Source organism: Lepisma saccharinum, chromosome 2, assembly GCF_977018435.1.
Source record: "Lepisma saccharinum chromosome 2, izLepSacc3.1, whole genome shotgun sequence".
NCBI lineage: Eukaryota > Metazoa > Arthropoda > Insecta > Zygentoma > Lepismatidae > Lepisma > Lepisma saccharinum.
This window is the reverse complement of record NC_139230.1, coordinates 5,295,720-5,309,266: the sequence shown is the minus strand read 5'-3', so window position 1 is coordinate 5,309,266 and position 13,547 is coordinate 5,295,720. Positions and strand designations below refer to the sequence as shown.

Sequence of the window (13,547 nt, the reverse complement as noted above, 5' to 3'; positions counted from 1 at the left end):
AAGGTTTTTTTTTTGCATCATTTTCAGGAATTACAACAGCACTATTTCTGCCTTGCTAATTCTTCCATTTTCGTTTACTCACAATGATGAAGGAATGCTCAAAAAGAAAACCCATGCTCAGGCCAAATTTGAACCCGGGGCCCTCGCATTCTAATGCATTGTGATAACCACTTCTTCACGAACGTCAATGAGGTCTTTTAAATATATTTTTCACAATTTTTTTACATTTACATTACTTTCATTGTAGACATGGACAGTCCAGTTAATTAATATTTACGCTGCAATCTTTTCTTTGAGTGTAAGAGACACAAAATTCTCTGCATGTGGTTAAAATGTTTGATAGTAAGCAACACTGCTACTTTCTGTACACTTACTTCGGCTGTACTGCCAGACATGATCACCTATGAAGCTAAACTTCAACTCAAACGAGTGTGCCACTTTATGTGAACAGAAGTGTATCTAGTCTTGCCATAAATACGGTTACAAACTTTCAGCTTGGGCTGTATATCCGGTTGTCAAGCTCGGAAACCACGTTTGTGCTGATGCTCACTCCTGACCATTGTGAGTTCAGGTTAGAAAGAGTAGTGTATATCTTTTTGTGCTTAGCATTAAGTGGGGCGAATATGAAAACAGAGTAGCCGTAATTGCTCTGCATGTGATTGGAAAGTAACCCACTGAGATTTTCCAGACCCTAAAAACCCTGAAGATCAGCAAAAGGTTTGTGTATCAGACAATCCAGAGATTCACTGAGACTGGTAGTGTGAAAGATCGCTCAAGAGTTGGTTGACTTTACACTGTATGAACAGTGGCAGCTATAGAACCAGTGGTGACTCGCACCTGCCAAAATCACACCCGGAAGCAAGTGATAATGGCACGGGAGATGAACATTTCACAACAATCAATGTCCAGGGTACTTAATAAAAGGCCTTGAACTTGGAGCTTACCAGCGGAGTACTGGATATTTCCTGATGCCACACTTGAAGAAGCAGAGGGAACTGAAATGGAGACAACTCCTGCAGCGGTACTGCACCAACTTGCATCGCAGGATTCTCTTCACTCATGAGACAGTGTTCGCCACTGAAGAAAATTTTAACTGTGAAAATGAAAGAGTGTATTCTTTAGGCTCTCTAGCAGTTTGTGAGAGATTTTCCAATGTTCAGAGATACCACCAGCCCTCCTCAGTCATGGTTTGGGGTGGGGGGGGGGGAGGGGGAAGCTATGAGAGTTTTACTAGGTCTTACTTTTTTGAAAAGGGCTTAAAAACCCATGCAAATGTGTATGTGGAAAGTGTCCTGAACCCTCTCGTGTTGCCGGTGAACCAAACAATATTTCACAATGAATTCTGTCCATCTCATAAGGCGAGGATGACACGACTGTAACTTGAGACCAGTGTACTCTATTTCATCTCCACTGTTGATTAGCCATCTGATAGCCCTGATCTCAATACCCTGGGCTTCAAACTGTGGTCAGTGCTACAGGGGACTGTCTGCAAGAAGTGGCACCCTAGAATTGAAAGTTATAAGTGCACCTTGATGGCAGCAGTGGCGGACTTAACCATCAAGACATCTGTGCTGCAATAAATACCTGGCCAGACACACTTCAAGCCTGTGTGAGAGCAAAAAGTGGACATTTTCAAAACTGATTTGTCTTACTTGTGTGTAATATATGTAAGTGAAACATACTAAAAGAAATTTTGAAAATCTGAAACCATATTTAACTTGAAGTAAGTTTTGAAGCTTTCCTGGCGATGAATGATGAAAAGATTCTCTCGGGCTATCGATCAGGTGAGTTGTGAAAAGTATTCCAAGCTTTCAAGAGCTAACATCACACTAAACTTCAGCTTCTACCCTGATAGCCTGAGAAAATCTTTTCATATTCAACTTATTCACAAAATAGTGTGCAACAGTATTTATGGCTAGATTTGGTATATGTTTTGTATTACCATTTTGTTGCTCCTATGCAACAACAGAGGCAGATGTCAATTGATGTTCAAGATATGTTGTTTGAGTATGAGATGAGATGCTAAATTTTGCGCTTAAAATAAGCACAAATGTACACTAGTGTGAGCTCTCTGTGTGCATGCACATGCCTGTGTGCTGTATATCGAAACTGGGAAACATGCCAGATAGGACTGTTAAAAGTTATTTAATTTATAAGTCCACCAAATGTTCTGTAACATACTTTTATCATATTTTATTTTCTTTGTTTTATAGTTGGGGAACATCAGCTTACAAAACACAAAGTTGCTGTGAAGATACTTAACAGGCAAAAGATCAAAAGTTTGGATGTAGTTGGAAAGATAAGGAGGGAAATACAAAACTTGAAACTTTTCCGACATCCTCACATCATCAAGTTGTAAGTTGGTACATGATTTCTTAAATTGGTTTAACTTTAGCTTTTGTGTGGATTTAATACAAAAAATCTTTACAAAACTTTCTCTGATTTGAAAACATATAAACATTACTCATATTTCAGCTTCAGAGGCAAAGAGTGCATTTAGTTTTTGATGTAGACTGTGTTTTCATTACTACCAGGGTGAGTTATAAATTTGTAGCATTTCTGGGTACCACATTCATCTTTCCACCATATTCAGACAGCATAAGCACTGCCATATCGTGGCCTTCTTGTAGGATGTTCCTTATGTAAACCTTGTTGTTGGGAGTAGACGTGGTTGAAGATTGCCCAGATCTTGGATTATCATTGACACCCTGCTTTATTTTGTTGTTTGTTGTAGTGTTTAAAGTAAAGACCAGCTTTGTTCTTTGTTTGAATTGAAAACAGCTTTACAATTAATGTCAAGTGATTGCTTGCTATGATTATTGAATAAAAGGAAATACTTTTTGCAGGTACCAAGTTATAAGCACACCAACAGATATATTTATGGTTATGGAATATGTTTCTGGTGGAGAGCTCTTTGATTACATTGTTAAACATGGAAAGGTGAGTGAGTGTGTTACAAAGTTGTATTTCTTGAAGTATATATAATATTTTAGAACTATATAAAATATACTTAGATGCATATTTAATTATCCTGTTACCTATAACTGGCGTAAATTGAATATGTAAAGAAACACACATTTGTGCATGAGTGTGAGTTTGTGTGTGTGTGATGTAAACTCAAATTCAGACTATAGTTTTAGCATAGATTATTATCAGGGAACGGATTTACATGTAGTAAAAAATTATTTAGTTTTCACCAAAATATGGAGTTAAATAGGGACTTAAAATTGTAAAAATTCACCTTTTTGATAACATAAGACACTACACGAGCTACATAAAATACAGTCTCGGCATTGTAACTATTACCGTGAATGTCTTGAAGAGAAACCAGAAGCAAATCCCATATGTGTGCCACAAAATCGTTGCTTTTGGTGCTGCTGTCAGGCAAGCAACTATAGTAGCAAGGGTGGGGTTAGCAATGAGCTGCTCAACTTGGGATTCTTGTCCAACATTGCCAAAATAAATTTTGTAACAATGAGGAGCTGATGCTTGAGCCCTCATTCTCTATTGTTGACAATATTTGTAAATAAACATGAATTTCAAGTGGTTTACAATAGCAAAAGCAAACAGTAAGGTGTCAATTTGAAAAAAAAATTGGATGACAGAAAACGTGTAATTAACTCAATTGCAGGGTATAAAAAAGGTCATAAACTTTCGTTAGTTTAACGTTGCTTCAAACTTTGTCAGTTATTCACAAGAAATTCATCCAACTCTTTTGATCACATGGGAACATGTAGTTATTGCACAATACGAAGTATATGTTGAGATATTACTTACGTGAAATTTTGTATTTCTGTGTGGCACAATTTAATGGTTATTTCCGATTATTTTCGAAGACTCTCTACTTTATTTACTAAGGGTATGGCATCTCCGCTCCAGACCCCATACCCTTATTGAATGAAGACTTAGAGTCTTCGAAATTAATCGGAAATAGCCATTAAATTGTGCAACGCGAAAATACGAAAACCACGTTTACCACATCCATCACGAATGTTGAGATATGTTCTGAAATATGAAATAAAATGTAAAAATAACTAAAACATGTAAAATGTGAGCCAAAACCTAATATATGTACAAATATGGAAAATAAAGCTGAATTTTTCAAGTCTACATACCATTATGTGGAAAGATAATACAAAATGTAACTGATTTCATCTTCATACATAAATATGTATTTACATATAAATCCATTCCCTGATTATTATATTTGCTCACATTACTGACATATAAACAATACTAAAAATAGTATAACATTAGTTTAAAGAACTACTTACGACAGTGAGTATGCATTGTTGAAGAATTACGTTTCAGGGTACAACTGCCCACTCTTCTCCAATTGAAGTTGTTTCACCAGTGCCAGCTGTGCAACCGTGCGTGTTTTTATCTTTTTTACGAGTGCCTGTTTCTAAAGAATCTTAATGGATATGGGTGTTTTCCGTTGTATTAGGTCTTTTAAATAGTGAGGTTCTTTAAATTGAAATATGTCAAGGACAGTTTCAAGTGTTTTTAAGTCAATCCTCTACCTAATCCTCATATTACACTTTACAACACAGCATTATGTTTTAGTGCATAGAAAAAATATGAACCTGATGAAGGGTTCAGTTGTACCCTGAAACGTCATTCTTCAACAATTGCATACTCACTTATGTAAGTAGTTCTTTAAACTAATGTTATACTATTTTTAGTATTGTTTATATTATATAGTGAGTAATACGCACCCAGCAATAATATATTACTGACATACACAGTATTTTACCAAATTTCAGTGATTTACTCATGCACACTACTTACTTCCTTCACAATTTCCCAATATTTTGGCACTTCACATGATGTGCCTTGCTTAGAGTTAATATTAAGTTATAGAAGGGGACTAAATTATGAACATGGCATGTCTGTGTGAATAATAGCCAGGAATATTGATTTGAAAAAATCATCCATATCAGCCCTTTATCATTCTTGATTCTGTACAGCCTATGAGAAATGCAAGGACTTGGGATGTCCAGTAAATCATCAACAGTACTATATTGGTTGGTTGGTTTGGTGTTTAAAGTCCACTTTATGCACAGTAAAGCTAATCGGGACTGGACCTACAGTTCAAAGTGGGATCTGAACCACTATGTGCCTCCATCGGGCATCGAACCCGTAACAATACTATATTGTCAGAAAAAAATACCCTCTGATGTTATAATTGCATGAAAAGTCTATGAATGTATTATTGCAAAAATCTTGACATTGTAAATTTGCAGTGTAATGTTTGTGTTCTAACATTTATAGCTGTTGACAGAAATGTTGAGTATTATACAAATTCCATTTTTATACACACAGAACCAAAATAGATCTTGAGAAGTGCAAGTCATGTGAGAGATTTTAATGTGGTTAATTTAGTGTGCAAGCAACCTTTTTTTTCATGCATGGGACTTTTATTTAAGTTTTCAGTGTACATATATTTACAATGATAACTTAGTATTTTATGTAGACAGATTATTATCAGTTGACTATTCAGTGAGAGTGTTAATTTAATATTGTCACACTTGCTGTGCATTATTATATTTTTTCCCCAGATACTATGAAAAATGTTACTACTTTTTTTGCTGTTCTTCAAGGTAGTAATTTTTGTTATTTTTATTGTGGTGATCAATTGTGACCTATCACATTTTTTCTTTATGGTTGAAGGCACAAAAATAAATTGGATCGTAGCTTTCCTGGCAGTGTGATTCAAAAAGGTGTTTCGGTGTTCACTTCACAGGATATTATTACCACAACACACCCTTTATGAAGTAAACACTGACATAACCTGTATGGCAACCTGAGAACATTGTTTAAATGTGTATATCATAATTACATACCTACTATGGATGGATGGTTATGGAAATTTTACTACTGCCAATACCATTATAAGATATACTAATGATAAACTGTAGTCATGTATAAAATGCTGAACACTCAGTTCTTATGAGTTTTGCCTTAGAAAAATAAATTACATATTTAGAAATGGATTTAACCAGCAGTATATACATGAATTTTGCCTTTAGTATATTTGGAAAGATAATATGAAAATATTAACCTTCTATCCCCAGATTGTCGTTGTATCAACCTGCAGCACATGGCAGCAATTAACATACACATGATATTTCAGTTCTGTGTGTTTTTTTCTTTAATATACATATGAAGACATGACATACTTGAATTACAAAACAATATATCCATTGATACTATTAATAACAAGCACCGTTTGAAAAAGTCCTTTGTTTCTGTTTGTTACCCCCATAATATTATGGAATAGATTTGAAAAAATTTCTATAACTTCTAAACTACTGCATCTTTTTGAAAAAAAAAAAAATTCTGTGTGTAAGAATGAGTAAAAACAACATTTTAACCAATGTCTATTAGTTAAGGATTCAGGGGGAAATGAGGAGACAAAGTCCTGATGTTCGAAATTTGCCTAGACCACATGGCAGAATTAACACACCATATCTTGAAAACTGTAGTCTGTATTTGAGCTTTGTCTTTTTTGTTCATTATTGTACCTCTAAAGGTATTACATACTCGAATTACAAAACAATATATCTATTGTTACTATTATTAACAAGCAGCATTTGAAAAAGTCCTTTGTTTCATCATAGATGTGGTATACATGGTTAACGAAGGCCGTGGGTATTCAAAATTAGTCTGAAAACATCCAAATTTGCAACACTTTACATATGAAATTCTTTGTTTCCCTTTTGGTATTATGGGATAAATTTTAGAAAAAAGAGCCATAACTCAGGGGCCAATTTTTTAAAAAAAATTCAATTTTCTTCTTCTTATTCCTTTAACACTAATTATTGGGAGGCCCAACATATAAATTTTATCTCTGTCTTTAAGAAAGAAAACAAAACCAATTTCAACTCTCTATGACAATTAGTTCTAGAGCTACAATTTTTATTTTGTACTTCGCGGCAAGTTTGAAAAGGTGCCTACTTCAACGAGAATACAGGTATGCCGAGGCTCCAGCTGATAAAAGGTTAAAGTTGGTAGAATTGTGGAAATATTTGCATCAAGGGAAATACTAAATTGTTAGAATATCTGCAAATTTACTGATGAACCCATATACTGTAATTGTCCAATACTGACCAAGTATCTATAAATGAGATATTTTTGTAACACATGCACACATATGTGCATGTTGGTATTTCACGATAGTAATTTTACACCATGCGCATGTAATGTTTAGAGCTAATGCTTAGACACCTGTACAGTGGTGTAGAAAATTCGAGTAGAACCTACACTGAAGGACATGGTATATAATTAGTATATTGTGGAACATGTCCTTATATTTCATTGAACACTAAATACTTGTTAACCAACATCTGTAGTGAATTTCTAAATCATTAAAATGTGCCTGAGTCTGATGAAATATGTAAATAGGTTCATCAATACAGGCAACATAGTTCATATGTGTTGAATGGGAAAGAAGCTTGTGTGTCCTATGTGCACATAAGAAAATATGTAAAGCTATTTTAGTTTCACAGATACAGCATATTATCATATTTCACCTTAGCATGTTGTGCCGCAATGTGGATTTCATGTAGTGTTTTGTAATATGATTTGCTTGTGTTCCGGGAACAGATTTCCAGTGCACTCTGTCACATAATATAATAAAACTTACAGCAATTTCCAGATTTCTGTTCCTCCTTTATTGCCTGGTCATTTTCAGTGGACTTCCTGAGGCTGGGATTGTAGTTGTAAGGAAGGCATCCATGCTCTCTTCTGCAGACAGAACAGAACCACAAGGATCATTTGTTAATGCTGGGAGGGGGTTCAAAATTCTCAACTTAAAACTATATACTTCCAGCATTAAAAACCATACCTTGGACACACATTTTCCAAGCCCTCTTCCAGCATAAAATAAATTATAAGCATAAATAGTATTGTGTTACATCCACGTTGTACACAAAAGAGCGGTAAGAATTACAATTTACACGGCTGGTGAAATGGCAGAGTGGTTAAATCTGTTTTCTGAAGGTCTTCTTTTTGATCCCTTCTTGAGAGAGTTACATTTTGCATAGACATAAACAGCCCATCTGTGAATTTCAGGCAAGCATGCCCCACACTGTCCTTATTGATCTTTCTCCATCGTGTCCATGTATTTATTGAAGTTGGGGAAATATACTCTGTTAGTTATTGTGCTTGTCTGGCCAGTATACCCCCAAACTGATAGCCAGTGATTAACACCTGTTTGGGTCTTGCACACACCATTTGGTGGATCTTAATTAATTGCAACCATTGGTGGAGCAAGTACATTCAATCGTAGTAGGATTATATCTAGACGATATGCTTATTTACCAACCTGTAAGTGCCCTGGAACCACAGCAGAAAGAAATGAAGCAGAAATCAATGCAATATGCCAGTGATATATATATAAAAAGAGAATTATTGATAAGTTTTTGGTGTATGTGGATAAATTTTAAAAAAAGTAGCTAGTGTGTTCAATAACTTTTATCAATTGAATATTTTGTAATTGGTAATGTGTACAAATCATTCTTCTCAGCAGCAGAAATCATGTCATGCCTACAATAGAAGCAAAAATGATTATCTCTGTGTAAAGGAAGGTACATTGAATTATGAAAGATTTGTCTTTTTAAATAGCTAGAGTGGACATTTTTTTTTTGTTGTTGTGGTGGTGGTGTCGATTGAATTAGGAACATTGTCTTCATGTAGTATACCTGAAAATGCATTTATGTAATTACACCATTGTATTGGAGAGAGGCTTGTACAGTCCATTGTATCAACCCCACTGACTTTGAATGGGATTGTTTTCAAGGTGAATGTATCCAAGACTGTACTTTGCTCTTGCACATGAGATAGTTGACAGTAGCATATAAAAGTCACTTTTCAGTACATGCTCCCATACAGGGTTGAAATTGTGTTGCTGGCTTTGTTGTGTGCTACGTTTAATAACATGGTTCATCATATGTATCAGCACAGGATGCCTCCTCCTGAGAATGTCAACCAGGTTCCTTCTTGACCTAGTGGAATTTATAATCAGTATGTCCTTGTCTTGTAAAAGTATACATAATTAAATGACATGTTTTTATTTACAATTAAACATGTTGTCATAACTGCAAATTTTGGTCTCATTTCAGCTTAAGGAGCATGAAGCGAGACGCTTCTTTCAACAGATCATTTCTGGCGTTGATTATTGCCATCGGCATATGATAGTTCATAGAGATTTGAAGCCAGAGAACTTACTGTTAGACCATAATCTTCATGTCAAAATAGCAGACTTTGGTATGTTTAATAATTAGATGTATGTGATTGATTTAAATTGTCAGGCTGTCTACATATTTCTATAATTGTTCTATGTTGAGTTTATGTCAATGGCCCTGTAGTGTATTTGTATAATACCCAGTGAATATTGTAATGAAATTCAGAAGTCTGACAATGGCAATGAAAAGAATATTTTTAAAAATATACATTGAATTGTGGAAAAGCTACATTGTTGTGAAAGATAATAGCTTTGTGTGGTAACGTTTTCATATTGAAGTAGTAAACAAGCATTGACTTGAACCCGTAGCAAAGAGGTAAATATAATTTTCCCCCTTTATCAACTTTTCTAATGCAAGGAGTTCAAAGTAGCAAAACATGAGAGAAAAGGCAGCAAAAGACTGTTCAGTCTGTCAAGGAAATGAGTGATGTGCAACATGATGAACAAAGTTAAACCCAGTAGCAGAGTGACTAACATTGTTGCCTTGTACAACATATGGTGACTCCCCAATAAAATAAAATAAATCGTATGGATTCCCAACATGCAAATTGAGAAATTTGTGTAGATCTTATTAGAGTTGGATGTTCATTTTAATTTAATCACTGATATGAACTAGTGCCATACCAAATAAATTTTAAATTGCCAAGTGTACTAGTATTGGCAGCAGTATTGGTCAGAGGTAGAGATCGGACAGATTAATTGGTACTCTGTTGGTATCACCGATATAGGTAAATCAGCATATTGTTAAATTACCGATTATTTTACTGATCTATCTATAAATATATTATAATTTAGACCAAAATTATGCTTTTTGTTATAATTTTCATGGATAATCTTAATCTCCATGCCCTACTTTTTTTGTAAAAAAAGTAAATGTCTAAATATGCAACTTTATTTGCACAGCAGTCAAAACAAACATTTATTAAGGAGGTGAATGAACCATTCAGGTTCTTTGAGGACCATTTGGAATTTTATATCGGATTGGTAGAATATTGGTACCATTAAATTTTATATCAGTACTTTATTGGTATCGGTCAAAATTTCATATCAGCCCATCCCTAGTCAAGAGAAGTTCATTCTTATGAAACCCAGCCCCATCTTGGCCTCACAGACACATATGAGACTGAGATGAAAATGTAGCTTTGAGGCTGAGGCCTTGTGAGAAATCATGTGAGGCTGCTTGAGGCTTTAGTTGGGTGATGCTGCTTTAGGCTGAAGCTATATGAAGCCACTTGAGGCTGGCACCACGCGAGAAGCCAGCTTTCAACGGACAGTGGACAAAAGTGGGCTGACATCATCCATGTGCTTCAAACTTCCCTGTGCAGTAACAGGTATATTCATGGTTCAAACAGGACTTTACACATTGGCTCCCTTGGGCATAGTATACAGAAATATGGAAATAATTTGGTGATACTAGGAAGGCAACTTAATATAAAATGCTCAATGAAAACCTATGGAATTCGATTCAGCAATGAAAACCACATTTTGATGTGAATATTTCGAGCCCCTTCACAGTAGAAAGAAAGTACAAACTCATCACATGTTAATGCTATAAATTGAAATGAATTTATGTGAAATTTTCTAGCTGCTAGATACTTAATGCACTTGCTGGAGATTACGTTTGAGTGAAATCAGTACCAGAGTTTCAAGACAGACAAAATGATTTTCCAGTACCTCACACTCTTCTTTAGTGCCGTGCTTTTTGTTTTTAAGATGATTTGAGATTATACTCTGCATACAGAAATCAAACTTATACAGGGTGATTCCTTCACTAGAGGCCCCAAACTTTTGTACATAAAGCTGTCATTTACTTAAAGTTTGTATTGGAATTTTGTATGCACATACCTTGGAGAATGTAAAACAGGATCTGCTCATATCCGATGCTGAAAATGGTCCCCTTCCACATGCAAGCACTCTTGTACACGTCTCTCCAAAATCTGGAATACTTTTCTTAAAGTGGCTTTGGTAATGACTTCAATCTCTTGATGTATAGCTTCTTTCAGGCCTGCGATTGTGCAGGCTATATTTCTGTATACTTTTCCCTTCAATAAGGGCCTACCCGATGGCGCAGTGGTAGCGTCGCCACCTTGTAATCAAGGGGTCCCGGTGGAGGCACTTGTTGGTTTGGATCCCACTTTAAACTGTAGATCCAGCCTCGATTAGCCTTACTGTGCATAAAGTGGACTTAAAACACCAAATCAATCAAGCATTTATTTCAATATCATCCAAATGGGCACTGCTTCTAAGGAAAGAAACTGGGCATATGCAAGAGTATGAATTTCTCTCAATGTTGCAAGTGGAAGCTTTTTTAATGTTGATTATTATGGTAGACACGATGAATAAGAATATTCAAAATCACATATATTCGTTATGGGGAATCAACTTCAAGTTACGACTAATCAAATGGAATTTTTGATTTTTCTGCTTGTCAATCATATCTTCAAACTGCTCTCTTTCTGTTGATATCTTTATGCATGCCATCGGAAGTTTGATATTCCCAAGAGAACAAACAAAATAATACTCCCATAAATGCAATGCATTTCTCCTTGCCTCGCGGAAACTGTACTGCATGCTCTTAATCAATTTTCTGTGATTTGCATAACTTGCAGTATAATTCTGACCTCAGAAGATGTTGTGTCTGTAAATAAACCCTAAATTTTGTGTTTAAGACCTTATCACACATTTTGCAGGTCATTTCACATTATTTGGTGACAAAACATGGTAGCAAAATGCAGCTCACACCTTTCAAAAACATGAAAAATTAACACTACAATGTGTTGTTTAACATTTCGTTTTTCATTAAAAACAATATATGCTGGTCACAAGATAAGAAAAATTGCACCCAAAATGCACATTTGTAAATATGTAAAGTGTAACCCCACTTCTACAGTGAGCCAGGCATCTGACCTTGGACAACCTCTGTATTACAAGTGTCAGCTCAATAGCTGTCTCGTTGGTTGATTGAGGTTTCCTTTCAGTGAATCATACCTGCCCATGTAGACTTCAAATGGATATGCATGCCCCAGGTTGAAAATTATGAAACAATTGGGATGAATATTTTCTTGTATTGTTCCTTTCATTCCTTAGTCCTGGTGTCTTCCATGTCACAGTTAATCTAATAATGTAAATAAATGACCTTAAATGGAATAGCCAATCACTATAACATTTGTGAAGGAATTCACATTCAATTCTTGGAAGCAAAATTGATTGCATAATTCCAGTCAGTAGATCTCCTGTTGCGAACTTAGCTATAACCTATTATAAAGATATAATTGTTGAATGTGTTTTATTTGTATTTTAACAATAGAAAACTACTACAGTTCAAAATATGTCCATTGTCTAACAAGTTAGTTTACTGTCTTTAGGTGAGGGAAATTGTTTGCCTCCTTAATCTGCTCATGCGATATTGTGCAGGAGATAAGTTGTACAGGGTGGCCAGAAAGTCCCTATACACCTCCACTTATTTCATCCCTACATGAATAATATTTACAGTTAGTTGTCCAAAACATCCATATGTGCACCTCCATTATCCCTGCACAGCTTGATGCGCCCATTGATGGCCATTGGCCGGAATGCGTGAAGGCCAAGTCCATTTTCATGTGGAGCTGCATTGCGCTCCTTGCAATTCCAAGTTCTGCAGAATGCTTTCTGGTCGACTTGCAGGGTGAATGCATCACTGACTGTCACTGTCACACTAATGTCTGCACACGTTTCCTTTCGGGTTGATGGATGACCAGAACGAGGGGCATCCAAAACACTTCCCAGACAAAAAGCTTTCTTCTCCCACATGATCAAAGTCTGACGACTTGGTGGCTCCTTACCGAACCGTTCACGAAACCTATCCATCACCTGCGGCATATTTTCGTTGTTGTGCTTCCGTTCATGGACCCACACACTTGTCACTAAGTGCTCCTCCAAAGTGAAGTCACTGGTATCTGCCATTGTTGTTCACCAAACATGGAAAGGTGTGACAATGAACCGGTCAACGCACAGACTTTATTCTCCCTCTGCGGGCAGTCACGTGGCAAATCATGTGAGGAGCACTGTTGCCATATCAATGATCAGGATGGGAGGTAAAAATCTTAAATATCTTACCATCTTACATTGTTACACGCATTTAGTTCTGGTGTAAAGGGACTTTCTGGCCACACTGTACTTGCCAGGAATCTCCTTGACATATCTAGAAAATGAAATATAAATAGAAATTACATTCAGTTTTAAATAATATTTTTCAAATGCATTTCAAACAAGTTTTCTTGTCAAGTTACATTTCTAGTATTATTCTAGTATTACAATTGGA

At 35.7% G+C, this 13,547-nt stretch overlaps 1 protein-coding gene across 1 annotated transcript in view; it reads left to right on the top strand.

Moving 5' to 3' along the window:
- AMPKalpha (AMP-activated protein kinase alpha subunit) overlaps positions 1–13,547 on the top strand; it is a 65,982-nt gene that overhangs the window by 11,706 nt on the left and 40,729 nt on the right. The window contains exons 2-4 of the mRNA XM_083116973.1: positions 2,214–2,355; positions 2,847–2,940; positions 9,126–9,270. Of these exons, the coding sequence (XP_082973099.1) occupies positions 2,214–2,355; positions 2,847–2,940; positions 9,126–9,270 (381 nt within the window). The remainder of the gene's footprint in view (positions 1–2,213; positions 2,356–2,846; positions 2,941–9,125; positions 9,271–13,547) is intronic.